This window comes from Somniosus microcephalus, chromosome 11, assembly GCF_052327205.1.
Source record: "Somniosus microcephalus isolate GS21.2 chromosome 11, FLI_Smic_1.0, whole genome shotgun sequence".
Lineage (NCBI taxonomy): Eukaryota > Metazoa > Chordata > Chondrichthyes > Squaliformes > Somniosidae > Somniosus > Somniosus microcephalus.
In genome coordinates, this window is record NC_140997.1 from 71,658,361 (window position 1) to 71,679,826 (window position 21,466).

Consider the following 21,466-nt stretch of genomic DNA (forward strand, 5'->3'; position numbering starts at 1 on the left):
GGTAAATTGAACAGGAAGCTATATGTATATTTGGCATGGGAAGTGATTGAAAAATCTGAGTCGTTGAAGACTTCAGGACTGGTCTTATGGTTAGCACTAGACATTCCCATGACCCTAAATCACCAGGGTTAAGGGAATGGCTTTTATCAGCATCCAAGATGAATATTTGATTAAGCTCTTGCAAAATCTAGTGAGTCATTCTTCCTATCATGATATAATATGGGCTGTTTACTAATTACTACAGTGCATCTACAGATTGAATATAGGCATACTAGTAGCCAATGCGGTTCATTCTTCAGGAGTCACTATCTACCAGTGTACTGGCCGCGCTATACGTGCTCCTATCTAGCTATCCAGCAAGTTAAACACTCATTCAAAAATAATTCTTCTCAAGCCGGTTGCTGTTTTGAAGCTTTACTTGAACAAATTTGTGAAACTGTAAACAAAGACAAAAGTATGTTTTGTACATAAACTGAGTACTATACATTCGATATTACATAAGATATAAACATATTTACAACAGTAGAATAGACTAATTGTATAACTAACTAACATTTGGACTAACTTCTATAACTATCAAATATTAACCTTTTATAAACATAGTATTATCAAAATATTACTCTGACAACATTGCTATTATGCTAAGGAACAAAGATACTCACAGATATTGCGCTTGGCCTAACATATGAAATCAGATTACATTGGATTGTGAATGGAACCTCTCATGGCAGATTCTCCATTACTCAAGTCAGGTTCTTCCTAGCAAAACTGCTTCCTGGGGTCAACAGGAAGAAAGGTAGGAAGGTCAAATGACCTTTCACAGGAAGAAAGGAACAAAGGTCAAATGACCTCACACAGGAAGAAAGATCAGATGACCTTTCCAGCATACAAACTGTTAACACAATAACCACCACCAGAGGGTGCTATCTGCACACATAAAATGTCATTGGTCCAGAACACTCCCCGTCTGGGGTCGTTAACGACTCCACATAGTCCGAACTCTACTTGTCACTGGAGTCCTCTGGCGACAAAAGAAGAACCACCTCGGAGACGGTCCGTCGGTGTCGATGATAGGATGCAGCTTCCGTAGACTGCTGTGAGGGGGTAGGTTGCGTTCTGCTACGCACAGTTCCAACCTGGGTATGGTGAGGTCTGGCTGGGGCGCCAACTTGCCTCTATCAAAGACGAAGCCAATTTTGCTTTGTCCTTCTTGAGTGGTGACCTTCAGATAAGCCACACTTGCAATGGCCTTAGCGGATGTGTCTGGAAAGACACAAAGCTCTTTGAATTGGGCATTTAAGGGAGAGAGAGATGAATAGCAGCGAGGTATTCGGATCTCCTGTAAGTCTTGGAGTCTCTCCATCTGTCCCACTCTGCTTCCATCTCTTCAGGGAGAGGTGAATCCCACTCTTCAGCGCGTGTGGAGAGTTCCCCGAGGAGTAGGCTGCCTTGTATGGTGACAGGGGCTAAGAAGCCGAGAGGGTCGTATAGGCTGTTGACTGTAGAGAGCACTCCTCTACGTGTGAAGGGTTTCTTGGCGTCTAGGACTTGGAACGTTAATGTGTCTGTTGCTATGTTCCACGACACCCCTAGGCTACGCTGTAGGGGGAGGTCATCAGTGAAGAGGTCTAGGTCCTTGACGTCCTTAGCACAATCTTCAGGGGGGAATGCCTCCATCACTGCTGGTCTGTTAGAGGCGATCTTATGCAGCCTGAGGTTGGATAGTGCAAGTAGTTCCTGGGCTCGTCCGAGGGTACTGATGGCCTCTGCTTCGGTCGGGAATGACTTCAGTGCGTCGTCGACGTAAAACTCTCGTTCGATGAACCCTCTCACATCACTGCCAAAGTCGTCGTCTTCTTCCTTGGCAGCCCTCCTTAGTCCGTATATGGCGACAGCAGGGGATGGGCTATTCCCAAAGACATGGACACGCATTCTGTAGTCCACAATGTCTCTATTAGGGTCATTGTCCCGATACCATAGGAAGCGGAGGAAGTCTGTGGTCTTCTCTCACCACGAAGCAATGAAACATGTGCTAGATATCGGCAGTGATGGCGACGGGCTCTTTCCTGAATCTCATGAGCACCCCCAAGAGGCTGTTAAGATCGGGCCCTGTGAGGAGTACGTCATTGAGAGAGACGCCCTGATATGGTGCACTGGAGTCAAACACCATGCGGATCTGTCTACTGCATGGGGTAAGGTAGCTTGGACAACCATTCTCCAAGATGGAAGTCTTGTGTGCTCACCTGAGATGGCTTGTTCTCTAGTGTGCGACGTCCTACAGGGTACACATTAACGAGGCATATCTTGGAGCATGCTCTTGCACTCACTCCTTCTCCACACACCTCGGTGCACCTGGATGTAATCTCTGGACCAGCAGCTCCCTCTCTCTCTCCCCACCGTGCTCTGAAGCGGGAGGAGGCGTCTCTGACTTCCAAGGAGCTGGGCCTGGGTGTAGTGCTGAAACGTGCCGATCACTTTCGCCTTCTGTGCATTTTGCATCTACCTTGCAGTTCTTGACGAGATGGCTCGTGGACGAGCAGCACCTGAAACATATAGAGTTCTCTAAGATATTGTTTCCGATCTTCCAGGAACATCTCCCTGAAGCCTCTGCACTTCTTTAAAGGATGGGGCTTGTTGTCGATAGGGCATTGTTTGCTCATATCCTCAGGTTTCTTCTGAATCTTTGTGTACTCAGTTGAGGACACTTGCATTCTGTGGACAGGTATTGGTGTCTTTCCATGTCTGTCGAACTTGTCTCTTCTGGCAAGTGCTGGGTGGGAGGAGAAGAAGTTGAAGCTGGGGTCGTTCCTGGCTTTGGCTTCTTTGATAAGGAGGCCGCGCTCTTCTCCTGCCGACAGGTCTAAGCCCAATGTGGCATCGTGGAAGCAGGACTTCCAAGCCTGACAATTCTTTGGCCTGTCATCAAACTTGATTAACCCCGAAGTCACCAGCTGGGTGCGTGCAAGGTATTTGGCGAGGTCGTAGGTGCTGGGACCTGTGCCAGGGTTGCCTTGGCTGGGGGCTCTGTTGGGGGTCTCAAGGGACCGAGAGGGGATTTGCCTCTGACTTTCTCTATTCGGCGTCCTATTCCTTTGCACCGTGTCTTCCGTTCTGCTGGCGGAGACTCTGCGGCTTGAGGCACGCCGTCTGCTTTGACCTTGGTTGGCAACTTGTGGCATGTTATACGAAGTGTTTGCGTCTGTAGAGATGTGCGGGCCTCCATCCCTTTCTCCTGTAAACTGTATGTCGGCATGGTCGCTCACGTAATCTACGGTGTGCTGTCGTGGACTCTGCCACGGAACAGGAATTAAAGGTTTGTAAGCTGTCTTGGGATCAGCTCCCTCCAAAATTGCCTCGAATACTTGTGTCTCGGCTAATGCAGCATCTATCTCTTTTTGTTGCTGCAGAGCCTCTAATGTGGCTTGGAGACAGGCCTGTTCAGCCTGGCGTTCCACTTGGTGATGGGCCTGTTCCGCTTGGAATTCTGCTTGGAGCCGGGCCTGTTCTGCTTGGAGCCGGCCTGTCTTACTTTTATTTCTATTTCACTGTCCGTATGCGCAGCTCTGGCTTGAGCTGCTACTAGCTTAGCCCGTGCTTTGGCGATGGCTATGCTTACTCTAGAACCACCCGATGACCGTGAACCAACTTGCGATCTGTAGTAACCGGAGCTTATAGACCGATTGTCACATTCTACAGTTTCATCTGCCTGTTTAAGGTTTTCTACTTGCTGCAAAGCATTTTCGTTATTATCTTCTGACATGTTGATATATGAGGTAGATGTGCTCTACGAGGTTAAGGCTTACTCTGGGCTCCTCCTGCTCCGCTCTTCACAGCTAGCCGTATTGCTATCTTTTCACTGTACTGGCCGCGCTAGACGTGCTCCTATCTAGCTATCCAGCAAGTTAAACACTCATTCAAAAATAATTCTTCTCAAGCGGTTGCTGTTTTGAAGCTTTACTTGAACAAATTTGTGAAACTGTAAACAAAGACAAAGTATGTTTTGTACATAAACTGAGTACTATACATTCGATATTACATAAGATATAAACATATTTACAACAGTAGAATAGACTAATTGTATAACTAACAAACATTTGGACTAACTTCTATAACTATCAAATATTAACCTTTTATAAACATAGTATTATCAAAATATTACTCTGACAACGTTGCTATTATGCTAAGGAACAAAGATACTCACAGATATTGCGCTTGGCCTAACATATGAAATCAGATTACATTGGATTGTGAATGGAACCTCTCATGGCAGATTCTCCATTACTCAAGTCAGGTTCTTCCTAGCAAAACTGCTTCCTGGGGTCAACAGGAAGAAAGGTAGGAAGGTCAAATAACCCCTCACAGGAAGAAAGGAACAAAGGTCAAATGACCTCACACAGGAAGATCGATCAGATGACCTTTCCAGCATACAAACTGTTAACACAATAACCACCAGAGGGTGCTATCTGCACACATAAAATGTTCATTGGTCCAGAACAACCAGTTATGCTGTCTCATTCCAGGTACGAGGGGGAGGGTAAGTGAATTAGCAAGCATAGACAAAAGCATTCCTGTTTTCAAATTATCATATTGTCTATGTACTTCTGGTTACGATTGACCAAATGTATATGGACTCTGATTCACAGCAGCCCCAAAATGAGACTCCTGAATTATATATTTGGGTAGAGAGCACGATTGTGAAGAGCTGATCAAGTCCCTGAGGAATTCCATTCATTGTGCCCTCAATACAGTATATAATTACATTTCAATCATTCAACCCGTGTTATCAAAATTATTCTAATAAAAAGGTATGAAGAAAAGCCCATAGCTCATGCGGTCATTAAGGTCAACAGATAGGGCCCACTAAATTTTAATTTCCTCCCTGCTTTGATACTAAGTCCATGATTTTCTACTCCCTGCTGATTCTTTGCAGTTTTTAAAAAGCTTCAACCAAATCCACTTTCACTACATTATTCCATAGGTCAACTGTAAAAAAATGTAGTGTGACCAGTAAAGAACAAAGGGAATAAAAACAAGGCTGGAAATACAGAGCAAATTGCTAGCATTGAAGAATAAAGGGAGTTTATTCTAGTCTTTCTGTAACTATGTTTACCACCAGACAGAGCTATGTACTACGGATTAAGTTGACATCAAGTTTCCACAAGATTAAAATTCTATTTCCCATTAAATCACTTGTTTGTTGCAAATTCATGGGTAATCTAAATGTGGTGCAAAAAATAAAATTAAAATGGGGGAAAGAAATTTATTTCTAAAATTCACAATTAAAAAAAACTCTTGTTGCATTTTCTTCTCTTGCATACCCTCATATGATAGGTGCTAAGAGGCCCTAAAAAGATTTTTTTTAAAGGGCTACTAGATTGTTACACAACTTGCATTTATATAGCACCTTTAAATGTAGAAAAATGTCTCAAAAGTACTTCACAGGGGTGTTATCAGACAAAAATGGACGCTGAGCCAAAGGAGGAGTGTGGCTGACGTAACGATGTATAGGTGGTGATTGGGTATGGGGGGATATCTCTTCCAGTCACCAAGGTTTCTTGCAACTTGTATGTTCACTTTTAGGGGTTGGAGAGGAATCTCAGTATTTTTTCCTAAATTGGCCTACGGTGTTTTTCCTCTCCCATGGCTGGTTGGTGTGGACAGGGGTGACAGTGTGTTTAAGTTGCACATGGCCATATTGGACAGGCTCGATGGTCTTGTCCTCTCATTCATTTTCACATTCATAACTATTGCTTCCCTCATTTACTTGATATCCTGGGCTTACTGAACAAAGCAATAGTGTCAAATTCCTCCATTCAACTAGTGGGGAGGGGCAGCTTCTGATACGTATACACCCCTTATTTTATTTGACCACAGCAACTGTACATCTTTTTATATGACGTCCCATTCAAATATTGGGCATAGATACTTAAAAGGCAATTTCCAGCTGCCATAACAGAAGTTCCAACAAATACATGACTTCCCAAAAGAATTCTACACTATCAGGAAATGCTTCCTCCTCTTTTCCCCATCCAACATTTGCCTTTGATCAGATGCACTGTCATGGCAATGCAAACAGCCATGTCAGTGGCACTTATACTAACTAGGCAAAAAGGAGTCTGTAAATCATTTAACTATAGATCGATTTCCATTAATCTTGAATGCAAGATACTTGACCTTGGATAGTCAGTTGCCAAAATGCTTACAGACTCCAATTTTGTTCATCCAAATCTGATGGGTCTTAACAACAGGTTAACAACCACAAATTGCATTTATACAGTGTCTTCAGTGTAGGAAGCTATCCCAAACCACTTCACAGAAGCAGAAGGTAAAAACAATGGATGCCAAATCAAAGAAATAGACAAGGCAACCTGATTAAAGAAGTGGGTCTTAAAGGAGGATAGGTAGAGAATTCCAGGGCATGGGGTATAGGCTGCTGAAGACATGGTCGCAAAAGGTTGGGCAAAGGTAGGGGAATGCACAAGAGGTTGGATTGAGAGGAATGTAGTTAGTGGTGGGGCTGGGGTGAGTGTAGTGCTGGAGGATGTTTCAGAGGTAGGGAGGGACAAGTTACAAAAGGATTTAAACACAAGGATGAAAATTGAGATGTTTAGCCAATGTAGGTCAGCAAGGACAGTGGCGATGAGCAACTGGAACTTGGTGTGGGATAGGATAGGGACAGGAGAACAGTGAATTAAGGTGTTCAAAGGTGACAAAGGCATTGAGTGAAGGTTTCAGCAGCAGATGGATTGAGGCACAGGTAGAGGCCAGCGATGTTATGGAGTTGGATGTTATCTTTGTGATGTAGCGAATAAGGGATCAGAAGCTCAGTTTACAGTCAAACAAAAACACTGAGGTTGTGAACATTTTGGTTCAGCTGCCAAGACAGTGGCCAGGGAATAGTATGGAGTTAGTGCTAAGAGTATAGAGTTTGGATGGGAGCCATTAAATGATGGCTTTCAGTCTTCCCAATGTTTAGCTGGAGGAAATTGTGGTTCATCCAATACTGTTAGACAAACAGTCTGATAGCACAGAAATTGTGGTGAGGTCAAGAAAGGTAGTGGAGAGTTAGCTAGGTGTCAACAGCAAGGTTGGCAACAGAAATAGAAAAGTCAGCACAGTTCAGATGAGATGCATCCTAGGTTACTGAGGGAAGTAAGGGTGGAAATAGCAGACACACTGACCACAATCTTTCAATCCTCCTTGGATATGGGAGTGGTGCCAGGGGACCGGAGGGTTGCAAATTTTACACCCCTGTTCAAAAAAGGAGGGATAAGCCTGGTAACTACAGGCCATTAAGCCCAACGTCAGTGGTGGGGAAACTTCTAGAAACCATGATCCCGGATAAAATTAATTTTCACTTAGAAAAACATGGGTTAATTAATAACAGCCAACACGGATTTGTTAAAGGCAAGTTGTGTCTGATCGAGTCAAATTTGATTGAGTACTTCAATGAAGTAACAGAGGATTGGTTGATGTGTATATGGACTTTCAAAAGGTGTTTGATAAAGTGCCATATAATAGAGTTGTTAGCAAAATTGAAGCACTGGATCCCACGGCACTATTTCAAAAGGAGAGCGGGGTGTTCTCCCCAGTATAAATCGAGTTTCTGCAATCTTTTGTGCTAGTTTAAAAAAGATTGCGCTAGAAGCTGGCCCCGTCTACAAAACAGTTCTTGCCCCCAGATCGGACTAATCACCATTGCAAGTTTCCGCTAACTGCGCCCCTTTGTGGGCCTGCGAGGAGGCTCTTAAAATTAAGCTGTTTTTTTGGGTGCAAGGACACCAACAGACATGTTTTAAAAGCTTATGAATATAACTTATTTTTAATTTACTAAAAAACTGACTACACTTCACCAATAACAAGCAAATGGTTCTGTATAGTTTTTTAAAGTAATTTTCATTTATTTAAAATCAGGTTACTCACAGATGGTGACGAGACACTGATTAAAAATGCTTATTTTGTGATAAACTCATTTTCAGCTGTATTAATCAAATTGCACCAAGCTATCACTCTTAAATATATCACGGAATATTTTTTAATGCAAAACATTTGTTTTAATTCCGTTCTAAAATGCTGCCCGACTGTGCTGCTTCATGGCAGATTTTACATTCGGCGATATGCAAATGAGTTGGAGCAGAAACTTGCGGGATAAAAAACACTTCCCAAAACTATCGCAATTTTGGAGTAGTTTTGTGCCCAAAGCAGAAGCTCTACCCTGGTGTAGAGTGGGAATGGGATCAAGGGAGCAGGTGGTGGATCCATGGGGAGGAGCTCAGCATGGGGAGCCATGGGTGAGAAACTAAACTGAGGCGGGCGTTCAGCTTCGTGGACAAAGGGAAGAGGAGGAAGCAGCAGAGGCAGCTGAACAAATGGTTCAAATCTTAGTGATAACATTTTTATCTTAAATATGTTTGTCAATATTAAGCACTTTACTTCAACAAACTAGTAGAAAATTCATGGTCAAATTCATACTCCTGGCTATTCGTATTCACTGGCTATCTGTAACTGCAGGATGTTACCTATGCTTCATTTATCTGAATATAACCACAAAAAATGCTTTAATAAAGAACTTCACCCACTGTTCTATCCATTTGTAAAAAGTTCAATATACTTTAATCAGATTGCAGCTGCTTTGTATATACACCACCATGCATTTTCAGATTAACACAATCACAAGCTGGTGTTCATACCTTTTTGAAAAAATAAGCCTTCAAACTAGAAATTACATAACTAAGAAAGTTCTTTCAAAATTGCTAAGTAATGATGCACCTCTTGACAAAATGAAAAAGACCCTTGGGGATCCAGGAGGAATTAGATAGTTGAACAGGTTTTTTAACACCTTTCTCTTCTAGGATCTGGGTTTGAACCCAGCCCATAGGATTAAAATCTCTGGCAAAAGGGCTGTAAAAGGAGTCTGGGCAATCAAAATCCAGAATCTGCGAGACTGGGTCCACAGATTTGTCACTAAATTGGCAATCTCACTCAGGAGGTCATAAGTTTGGCTGGTGTGGATGATGAAATATCCCATTCGTCAGTGGTGGGGAGGAAGGCATGCTCCTCTGAAGTTGGGGTTTAAGACGTTAGTAGGACAGAGTCAAAGGAAATTATCTCTGCAGCCGATCGTCACAACTCTGGCTTGGGAAACCAAAAGGAGTATCTTCCAATATTAAAATCATTCATCTTCATGAGCATAAAAATTCTAAGTGAAGAACATTCAAGCTACCTAGGAAAACACATTTATTTCTACAGGAAATAAGAGTCACAATACTTTTTGAAATGCATGAGCACAAAGATATCTTAAAATTTTAGACAAAATAATACTTGAATACTGTAGTACTTAAAGACTAAAACATGTCTATTTTGCAGTTGTACCATTATATTTATCATTCATTCATATAGTTGCCATTATAGTCATGGTTCAGACATCGATCTAGCACAATAAAACTAAAATTTAAGTATGATAAAAATACAAGTCACTATTGAAGCAATAAGAACACTGATTAGCTATCACTTGGAACACTATTTGGAATTTTAATTGTTCCCCTGGTGTTGCTGCCATTTTGGTTTGAAGCCAGGTCAACATTTATTAGCATTATTTTTAGTGCAAGATAATAGGTCAAATTTAATTATCTAAAATTATATGCAAGGTGTGCAAATATCAGAATTTTCTCATATCAGAACTTACTGCAGAACAAAATAATCACTGACGTGCTAAAACCCTCCATACTCACACCTCCCCATTTATTGTCCTGCTACAGAAGTCAAAATTATTATTTTTTTAAATTTGTACTCTCTAGAAAGCACACCTGTCACTTCTGGCATTTCATAAATCTCCTAATTTAATAGAATCAAAAAACACAAATTAGGTTATAGAATCTATATTCTAATGATTGAAATGCTAATGCAAATACTAGCCAATTAACAAAAAAGTCTACAGAAATGACATTGTGCTCAGGTTCAAGAGTGGAGCTATACAACCACCTGTGTGAATGTAAAGCAATTTCAGGTGCCCATCAATGTAAAAGAAGCAATATACCTCAGGAATAAGGTCGTGATCTGCTCCCAACTGTACTGAAGCTAAACAGTAGGAGACTCCTGCCAGGGGATAGTCTTACACTAGCTGCAGTACAACCCCAGCTTGATGCAAAGGCACATCTAGCTTATGGACTGTCTTGGAACTATGCCAACTTTATATTTGTATATTCGGGAAAAGCAAATGCTCCTGCCTGGGCTTGAAAATTAGAAATTAGCAGAGAGCAGAGCTCTGCACAGGTATGCAATCTGCATGCATAGAGCTCCCATGTAGCTGACCTCTGGCAAGGTGCAGCGAGCAATATCATTCTAATCTGTTGACTGCACATTACACTTCACAGATACCATTCTGAGACTGGTAGCTGCAGTACAAGTGGAGCCCAACTTAGTATGTATGCAGGCAAAGTGAATTGTTATTGAACAGATCAACTTTTCCTTTCATGATATTTATAATCAATCTACATTTCTTCCCCTAACCCCACCCCCTCCTAAACATCTGACTCAGAATAGCAGCAGAATTTCTCAGAACATAGCAGAATCTCCCCAAGTTAAAATTCTGGTCCAACTAACCATACAGGAGCAACTTTACAAAGGTATTTGCATTCCTGGTTCCCAAGTGCCACAGTTTACCATGACCCAGAAAGAACAGCAGAAAACTGTGCAAGGCAAATATTCGTTCTAATTAAAAATATATTAATATAAGACTGTACAATTTTAAATTACAACAAGTTAGAGTGCAAACAAGTCAATTCTGGCACAATATGGTAGCCCTTCCAGAAAATATCCTGGTGCATGAGGCCCCATTCACATGAAGTGCAACAAATGCTGGCTGAATAAAACGTTTTATCCAGAATTTTAAAAAAAAGTTAAAACTCCAGCGCATTGCAGTTTCTTAACAAAGGCACGAGATGAAATCATGTATGTGCCATTTCAAGTTCCTCCAGTTGTCCTTTATGCAAACGATATCTGGCAAGATCTTTTCTGGTAACAATTCCAATTACCTACATGCAAAATAATAAACACAATCATTGTTGGCATTAAATCAGTTACTTTACACAGAACTTCAGATCAAAGGAGCTGGATCTATATCACAAAGATTAACTCAAGCCCTTCAACTATATTTAATTAAATATAATCCCAGGTTTTCTCTTTTTGAAGATATTTTAGGAAATTGTGTTACAACTCCTATTCCCTAATACTAAACAGCATTTTTTCCTAGTATAACATTTTGGGTTTTGCCTTAGATATTGTCTCAAGTACTACTATGCTAGTCACTCCTATAAGTATTCTGAGCATCTGGTGTTTAAGGGTATTCTCCTACTTCCCAATATCTAACTGAACGATAAATATTCTGCAGGTGTTTAACAGCAGAATCTGCTTGCAACCTGAACTGGATAATAGTGTCTTTCACACATGTGCTTCTTCAATCTTTTTGAAGGCAGATTGAGAAAACATTTGGTGAGATGGGGCTCAATATGAATTAATAAGCTGCATTATTTCACAGCAAGTGAACATATAGAGCAAGTTACGATCAAATTCACTTCGCTCAAATGGTACTTGTTTGAATAATGATTCAAAATAAAGAACATGCAAAACTTCGTAAAAATCAGCAAGTTATCTTACTTGATTTAAATACAATAACACTATTTGCTATACTCTTGCGTTCTCCTCCTCAGCCTTGTGAATGCTTGCACTCACAGCTTTCCATTTAAAAAATTTTTACTACTTTCACAGCCTTTTCTGCACCTGACTGCCTGCGTTTGCTTTTTAAAAAAAATCTTCCTCTGTTCACAGCCAAAAAAGGAAGCCCTGGCAAAGACCCCTTGTCGAGTGCCTAGGACCAGAGTTCCCAACACAATAGGCGTAAGGTGTTGATTGATTATCAAGTGCTTCTCCGCTATGCTTTAGTGCCTCGGCGGGAATTCCGTCTGCTCCCGAGGCCTCCTTGTTCAGTTGTCGGATGGCCGGTTCAACCTCATGCCGGGCTGGGGTTGTGCCGAGGTGGTGGCGGGTAGCATGCTGTGGGATGGAGTTGAGGACACTCGCGTCGAAGACAGAGTCTCGGTTAAGGAGATCTTCGAAGTGCTCCTTCCAGCGGGCACTGACTGCCTCTCTGTCCTTGATGAGTACCTCTCCGTTCTTGGCCCGCAGTGGGGTAGGACCTTGGGTGCTTGGGCCGTAGGTGATCTTGACTGCGCTCAAGAATCCACGCATGCGTGGTTGTCGGCTAGCTGCTGGATCATTTGCGCTTTCTCCACCCATCATCTGTTCTTTAGGTCGTGAGTTGTGTTGCTGTTTCCAGATCAGGAATGCCTTGCGCTTGCGGCTCATTAGCTCCTGGATCGCCTGGTCACACTCATCGAACCAGTCTTGGTGTTTCCTGTTCGAGTGACCGAGCGTCTCCTCACATGTGCTGATTATGGAGGCCTTGCGTGCAGACCAGGTGCCGTGGACACACTCAATCACTGGGAGTCGTCAGACTGGTTGTGAGGCGCAGGCTGAATAGGGCTTTCTTAGCAGGGTCTTTGAGTGCTCCAGCATTGATTTTCCTGTGGCATGGTTTCTGTTGCCACCGCTGTTTTGGGGCTACATTGATGGAGATGACAGAGCGAATTAGGCGGTGGTCTGTCCCAGCAGTCGTCAGCTCGTGTCATGGCGCGGGTGTTGCGGATGTCCTTGCAGCCCCTCGCTCGGACGATGACGTAGTCCAGCAGATGCCAGTGCTTGGAGCGAGGGTGTTGCCATGAAGCCTTGTACTTGTCTCTCTGATGGAACAAGGTGTTGGTTATGACAAGGCCATGTTCTAAGCATTTCGTCAGGAAGAGGGTACCGTTGAGTTGGTTTTCCCTACCTCCTCTCTGCCGATCACACTTCTCCAGAGGTCTGTGTCCTTTCCAACTCTGGCGTTAAAGTCACCAAGGAGGTTCAGCTTGTCACCTGTTGGGACTCGGGACAGGGACTGTTCGAGGCTGGAGTAGAATTACTCTTTGGTCTCGTCTGTGGCTTCCAGTGTTGGGGAGTACGCACTGATGACCGTAGCACACTGGTTCCGGGCTAGGGTGAGCCGAAGAGTCATGAGGCGTTCGTTTATTCCACAAGGGGAACAACGAGGCCTTGGACAATGTGGACCACTTTCCATACCTTGGGAGCCTACTGTCAACAAGGGCAGACGTCGATGATGAAGTCCAACACTGCCTTCAGTGTGCCACTGCAGCCTTCGGTCGCCTGAGGAAGAGAGTGTTTGAAGACCAGGACCTCAAACCCGGCACTAAGCTCATGGTCTACAGAGCACCAATGATACCAGCCCTGCTGTATGCTTCAGAGACATAGACCATGTACAGCAGGCACCTCAAAGCACTGGAGGTACCACCAACGCCGCCTCCGCAAGATCCTGCAAATCCATTGACAGGATAGGCGCACCAACGTCAGTGTACTCGCTCAGGCCAACACCCCCAGCATCGAAGCTTTGACCACGCTTGATCAGCTCCGATGGATGGGCCACATTGTCCGCATGCCCGATAAGAGACTCCCAAAACAAGCGCTCTACTCAAGAGCTCCGACACGGCAAGAGAGCCCCAGGTGGGCAGAGGAAACGCTTCAAGGACACCCTCAAAGCCTCCTTGAAAAAATGCAACAGCCCCAACGAAACCTGGGAATCCCTGGCCCAAGACCGCACAAAGTGGAGGAGAAGCATCCGGAAACACCTCGAGTCTCTTTGTCAGGGGCAAGCGGAAGCCAAGCGCAAGCAGCGGAAAGAGCGCACGTCAACCCAAGCACCCCAACCACCCGCCCCTTCAACCACCATCTGCCCCACCTGTGACAAAGACTGTAGGTCCCGCATTGGACTCATCAGTCACCTGAGAACTCATTTTTAGTGTGGAAGCAAGTCATCCTCTGTTCAGAGGGACTGCCTAAGAAGGATTATCAAGACAAGCAAACTAATTGTTTATTGGTTAATCTTTGGGAAAACAGCATTTATTGGCATATTGACCATCTTTCAGCTAGGTGCTTTTTTCCCCCTTCAGTAAATTTGTATTAATACACTTAAAAATACATTTGAATGCAACTTTTTTCAAGTATTTTCTGCAGAAAAATGGTCAAAGTCCCAAACTAGACACTATACAAACATTTTTTCGAGTACAACTTGAACTACTCACCCCGTTAGAGCCATCACATATCACCAAGTGTCTCAGGCCAAGAGTACGGAACAATCTAAAGGCTCTAGAAAGAGATGCCTCCTTTAAAGAAAAACAAATACTGGATTTGAAAATTTAAACAAAACAGATGAATTTGAGTTCACTTGCAAATTGCCTAGCCCAGCTCAAACAAGATCATATTGAAATGTTTAATAAGCCGAGGCCATTGGCACAAATCTACAATATTAATTCTGGTCCTACCCGATTAACCACATGTACTTTCCAGGAATGTCAGTAAAATTAGAATTGTTCTCCCTTCTCTCGTTGAAACGGACAATTTGCGATCAAATAAACTAGTAAACTACTTCAGTGAAATTGTTTAAAAATGGTAAAAATAAAAAGTTAAAATTACAACTTCCCACGATGCATCTCACATAATTTGTCAATAGCAGCTATAACTCCCCGGTACTTTTCTACATAGTGGTCATGTGACAGTGTGTGCGCTGCATCTGGATAGTGTAGTTAAAGAAAAGCAGGTTGATTCAGCCCAACATGTTTATGCCGGTGTTTATTCCCCACACGAGCCTCCTCCCACCTTGCTTCATCTGACCCTATCAACACACACTTTGTTCACTGTAGCTAGAAAACCACAGCATCCAAGATCAACATGAAGCATCCAACTCAAGCCTCACCTCCAGACAGAAGAACAGACCTGTGATGGGGAAGTTCTTGCAGGTATTTCAAACATTAAAGACAAAAAAGCAGAATATTTTTTGAATGGTGAGAGACTGGGAAATGTTTGAATCAGAGGGACCTGGGCGTCCTTGTACATGAATCACAGAAAGTTAACATGCAGGTACAGCAAGCAATTAGGAAAGCAAATGGTATGTTAGCTTTTGTTACAAAGGGATTAGAGTATAAGAGTAAAGAAGTCTTACTACAATTATACAGGGCATTGGTGAGGCCACACCTGGAGTACTGTGTACAGTGCTGATCTCCTTACCTAAGGAAAGACATACTTGCCTCAGTGGGAGTGCAGCAAAGGTTCACTAGACTGGTTCCTGGGATAAGGGGATTGCTCTATGAGAGACTGAGTAGACTAGGCCTATATTCCTTAGAGTTTAGAAGAATGAGGTGTGATCTAATTGAAACATAAAATTCTTAAGGGGCTTGACAGGGTTAATGCTGGGAAAATGTTTCCCCTGGCTAGGGAATCTAGAACACAGTCACAGAATAAGGGGTAGGCCATTTAAGACTGAGATGAGGACAAATTTCTTCACTCAAGGAGTTGTGAATCTTTGGAATTCTCTACCCCAGAGAGCTGTGGATGCTCAGTCGTTGAGTATATTCAAGACAGAGGTCGATAAATTTTTGGGAACGAAGGGAATTAAGGGATATGGGGATAGTGCGGGAAGGTGGAGTTGAGGTAGAAGATCAGCCATGATCCTGTTGAATGGCCAAATGGCCTACTCCAGCTCCTATTTCTTATGGATAAGTTTAGTATTTTATTCTCAGAATTGTGTCTGTTAATTATCTCACCCGAGTGAAGGAAAATGGTGGCCGAGAAAAATGTGAAGCAATTTGGTTCATTTGCTGGGAGCTGCTTGTTTTTTTATAAAAAATAGTAATTTAAATCGATGATTTTGTGTTGTTTGCCTGTTGCTGATTAGCTTTCCTGTCTGTCTGGAACTGGTGTGTGTTTGGTTCACATGTAGTCAATGGGTATGACCTAATCAGCAGGGTTGACTTAACTAATAGCTTGTCTTTTTTTTTCAGTCCCACTCCCAGGAATCCTGCACTTTTCCTTTAGTGTTGGTCCCAGTGTTTTGGTTTTTAAAAAAGGAAAAAAAAAAAAAAAGTGTCCTCCTTCCTGTGTTTCTTTTTCAAGTTCAGCTCTGCTTATCATAGGAATTCCCTATGCTATTGCTTAATGGATTTTCAGAAAGCATTTAACATGAAAAAGATTTCCAATTAAACTAAAATTCACAGGAATCCAGGATAGTATCTGGGACTGCATAAGTAGTTGGTTAACACAAAATACATTAACAGTGCTTCTGACAAACGCAAAATCAGAGGAGACGAGGAAACAGAGTGTGTTGAATCGGTCCCACAGGTTTCAGTACACTGAACACTTACTCTTAGTGTATATAAAAATAATTTGGGTACAGGAACCAAACGTAGAGTGTCAAATTCAGTGGGAGAGATGTAGAGACAGAGGATGTTGATAAAGATTTGCAGTAGGATTGGGATCAGGCAAACAGTAACACTCAATATACAGTAGCGCACATTGTATATTTAAAACTGCACTTTTTTGACCAATGAACACAATTGAATTAACACTAGGGTGACCATATTTTCTAAACCGAATCCAGGAACACGCAGAGTGGGAGCACAGCAAAGTAGCCAGGGTGGAAAATGTAGATTGCGCAGCATAGCGAAGCAAACCTTTTTAGCAGCCTATATTTTAAACAGTTGCACATATACACTACAAATGCAAAACAAATGTGCATATAATTACTGTGGATGTGATGTTATACTATTGACGCGCGTTCAGACACCTGCCCCCTCCCAGTGACAGAGGCCACACCTGACACCACCCCCCCCCCCCCCCCCCAAACTAAGGTCACACGTGACCCTCCCCCCCTCTCCCCTCCCACCACCGCGACTGAAGTCACACCTGACCCTTCTCCCTCCCCGCAACTGAGGTCACACCCTCCCCCACCCTGCGACTGAGGTCTCACCCGATACCTCCCCCACGTCTGAGGTCACACCTGATACCGCCCCCACGCCTGAGGCCACACCCGATACCGCCCCTACGCCTGAGGCCACACCCGATACCGCCCCCACGCCCGAGGCCACACCCGATACCGCCCCCACACCTGAGGCCACACCCGATACCGCCCCCACGCCCGAGGCCACACCCGATACCGCCCCCCGCGCCTGAGGCCACACCCAATACCGCCCCCGCGCCTGAGGCCACACCCGATACCGCCCCCACGCCTGAGGCCACACCCGATACCGCCCCCACACCTGAGGCCACACCCGATACCGCCCCCCACGCCCGAGGTCACACCCGATACCGCCCCCACGCCTGAGGTCACACCCGATACCGCCCCCACGCCTGAGGCCACACCTGACCCTCCCCCTCCGCGACGGACCCGCCTCCCCCTCCGTGACCGAGGCCACACCTGACCCTCCCCGACGGAGGTCACACCTGACCCTCCCCCTCCGCAACAGAGGCCACCCACACCTGACCCTCCCCCTCCACGCCTGAGGCCACACCTGACCCTCCCCCCTCCGCGCCGGACCCGCCTCCCCCTCCGCGACCGAGACCACACCTGACCCTCCCCCTCCGCAACCGAGGCCACACCTGACCCTCCTCCGCGACAGGTCACACCTGACCCTCCCCCTCCACGCCTGAGGCCACACCTGACCCTCCCCCCTCCGCGCCGGACCCGCCTCCCCCTCCGCGACCGAGGCCACACCTGACCCTCCCCCTCCGCGACCGAGGCCACACCTGACCCTCCCCCTCCGCAACCGAGGCCACACCTGACCCTCCTCCGCGACAGGTCACACCTGACCCTCCCCCTCCGCGACAGAGGTCACACCTGCCCCTGCGCGACCGAGGCCACATCCTCCCCCTCCCCATGCCAGTGACTGAGGTCACACCTGACACGCACCCCCAGTGACTGAGGTTACACCTGATCCTGACCACTACCCTTGCCCACCCACCATGACTGACGTCATACCTGACCCTCCTAGTGTCTAGGACTAAGCCGCTCTCCTTCCCCCAGTGACCGTGACCGGGCCCTACCCCGCGGCCTCTCCCTCACCTGCTCTGGTTGCCGTGCTCCCAGGCAATTCTGGCGCCGATAATCCAGCAACGCGCGCCCAGCCGGAAACAAACAACAACCGGCACATGTGCAGAAAGACCGCCCAGTTGCACATGCGCAGTGAGTCACTCTGGTCATTGTACAAGTTGTTGTTTAATTTAGCCTTAGAGCCACAAACTGACAGCTCAGTGGGTACACTTCGGGGATGAGTTTTGTGAACCGGGAACTCTTCTGGGGACATTGTTGGCCTGGGGCACAGTACCTTATCTGGGGACTGTCCCCGGAAAACAGGGACATGTGGTCACCCTAATTAACACGGAGACTTAAAAAGGAACCTGCGCATAATGATAGATGAGTTTCTTTCATTGTCTACACAACATGGCAAAGCGTTTTTAAAAAACATATAGCTGCAACAGTAGAGTACAAGACTGTAAAAGTTATGCTAATATTCATCAGATCATGCAGCAGACTGTTTAAAGTTCTTGCCACCACAACACAAGAGATGCAGTGGCATTGAAAAGAGTAAAGAGGAAGAGGACTGACTCCAAGTGTAAAGGATAAGCTATGAACAAAGATTAGAAAATCTCTAGCTCAAATATTAAGAATACTCAGAATATGCATTTGAAATAAATGGACAAGCAGGATAGTAGAGTGAAAACATTAGGGATGTTTAAAATACTAAGATGTAACAGTTCAGGGTACTAGAAGGATGAGCCTCAATGAGACACATGATCTTTGCTTATGTTCTTGTAATGTGTCTTGGCTTATGTTCTTATAATTTAAAATATGCAAATTTTTAGATTATACATTTAACTGCTATAGTGAAATATCTGAATTAAATGTGTCTTCATTGTCTATGTTTGCCAACTAATGTAGACATAATTGTGAGTATACAAACTCTAAAATAACTTCACACAAGGTAGTGTTAGTAAAATATGAAAAAAATATTCAAGTGGTACATTTTGAATGATCAACCAGACAACACTATTCTAAGGCAGCAGTTTAAATGTCATTACCCCAGGTACACTATATGGGGTTGGGTTCATGAATTCTGTCAAGTCCATTGTACAGTCTCGTTCATCCTGTGACACATGAATAGACTGGATTGGAGGGAATCGTGGGTAAGCATCTCGGAAGTCCTTAAGTTGAAGTTTCCTCTGCGTGAGGTTTGAGTTTGCCCTTTCCACAAACACCTGAAATAATAAAAGCAGAATTAGAACCAAGAGAAAAGTCAAAGAAACAAGAGCTGAAGTATCTGCGTCACACATAATTGTCATTTCCAGAATTATGGAAGTTATTCTTATTAAAAGAAAATAATTTTATCGTGAATAGGTTGGTATTATTAAAATTAGAAGCCCGGAATTCCCCAGAAAGTTTCAGCGTAACTACGGCTTAAGAGTGAATTTGTACTACTTTTGTTCTGAGGAAATCTGTGCTGGTTTATGCTGGTTTTATGCCAAAACATCGCTACGCACAAATTTCTTCAATCATTCACGTCGCTTCAGTTACATCCGCCAAAACGCCACTTGGTTCAGACACAGCACCACATCCACCCTCCATCCCCCCCATGTAAAATACCAGAGAACATGAGTTTCCTGCATTTGCATGGGTAAACGTAAATTTATGCCTATAATTTTAGGTGCAGCAGGACCCAAAGTCACTATTTATGGTGTTTTCTAGTAACAATTTTGTGATTTTTTAAATATTTTTCCTTACTGAGACCTGCACTGTATGTTTTACATTTTTGTTTGCTTTTTATTGGTATCAAAATCGGTTACATTAAAAAGCGAAAAGCTTCCACAATTGTGCTTAATGTGCATAAATGGTTTGATGGCTTCAGACTTTAATTTTCATATCATCAATAAAATAAAGAAGGACTTAAAGAATAAAGTTATTCTTTATTCTGCGCTTTCCTCAGACCCCGATTATTTACGCTCATTTCAGTTTCTTTTATGCCAGTTATGTTCCGGCGAATGCTAATGCAATTCTGAGGAATTTTGGGCACAAGTTCCCATTGGCAAAATCAACATAGAAACTGGTGTAAATTTCTGTGTTGGCGCGATCCTGGAAATTCCAGGCTGGGATTCTCCTGATGCCCGGGCAAGATACTTCCCTCAAACAATACCTCAAAAAAAACTATTCATTCATCTCACTGCGATTTGTGGATCTTGCTGTGTAAAAAATGGCTGCTGCATTTCGGAACATAGGAACAAGAGTAGGCCATTCAGCCCCTCGAGCCTGTTCCACCATTCAATGAGATCATGGCTGATCTGCAACCTAACTCCATATACCCGCCTTTGGCCCATATCCCTTAATACCTTTGGTTAACAAAAAGCTATCAATCTCAGATTTAAAATTAATAACTGATCTAGCATCAATTGCCGTTTGCTGAAGAAAGTTCCAAACTTCTACCACCCTTTGAGTGTAGAAGTGTTTCCTAATTTCACTCCTGGAAGGTCTGGCTCTAATTTTTACACTATGCCCTCCAGTCCTAGAATCCCCAACCATCAGAAATAGTTTCTGTCTACCCTATCTGTTCCCCTTAATATCTTGAAAACTTCCATCAGATCATCCCTTAACCTTCTAAATTCTAGGGAATACAACCCTAATTTGTATAAGCTCTCTTCGTAACTTAACCCTTGAAGTCTGGGTACCATTCTGGTAAACCTATGCTGCACTCCCTCCAAGGCCAATATATCCTTCCTACGGTGTGGTGCCCAGAACTGCACACACTACTCCAGGTGCGGTCTAACCAGGGTTTTGTATAGCTGCAGCATAACTTCTACCCCCTTGTATTCTAGTCCTGTAGATATAAAGGCCAGCATTCCGTTAGCCTTTTTGATTATTTTCTTTACCTGTTCATGACATTTTAATGATCTATGTACCTTAACCTCCACGGTTTTTAGCTTTTCACCATTTAGAAAGTACCCTGTTCTATCCTTTTTAGGTCCAAAGTGGATGCCCTCACATTTGCCTACATTGAAATCCATTTGCCACAGTTTTGCCCATTCACTTAATCTGTCAATATCCCTTTGTAATTTTGCACTTTTTTTATTTGCCTACACAACAATCCCTGCACTTCAAATTAATTCATCGTATGTGAAGTACTTTTGTGAAACCAAGATGTATGATGTTATATAAATGCAAGTCTTTCTCAGTTTACACCCAGCATTTGAAAAGAAAACTGCATTTTAAACATTTTAGTAAGGTTTTAAGAGGTTCCATCTTAACTCTTGCATAGAATGTACAGCACAGAGACACCAACTGGTCCATGCTCTTAACAGATCAGACTCCTATGAATTGTAACATGCAGCATTATAATGGCCCCAAATACAGCACTTTCTTGGCTTCAGAGTGACTGGAATGTGGCTGATTTTTTCCACCCTAAAATTTGAAGTTAAATCAATGAAGTATTCATTGAAGCAGGCCACCACATCGTGGAGCCGGCAACAGTGAGGAGGAGGC

At 43.8% G+C, this 21,466-nt stretch overlaps 1 protein-coding gene across 1 annotated transcript in view; it reads right to left on the reverse strand.

Moving 5' to 3' along the window:
• Nucleotides 1–8,581: 8,581 nt before the first annotated feature.
• Nucleotides 8,582–21,466, reverse strand: part of clcn7 (Cl-/H+ antiporter 7) — a 113,291-nt gene continuing 100,406 nt past the window's right edge. Inside the window, exons 23-25 of the mRNA XM_086000851.1 lie at nt 19,018–19,194; nt 14,190–14,270; nt 8,582–11,033 (exon numbers count right to left, since the gene is read on the reverse strand). Coding sequence (XP_085856977.1) covers nt 10,947–11,033; nt 14,190–14,270; nt 19,018–19,194 — 345 coding nt within the window. The 3' untranslated portion in view covers nt 8,582–10,946. The remainder of the gene's footprint in view (nt 11,034–14,189; nt 14,271–19,017; nt 19,195–21,466) is intronic.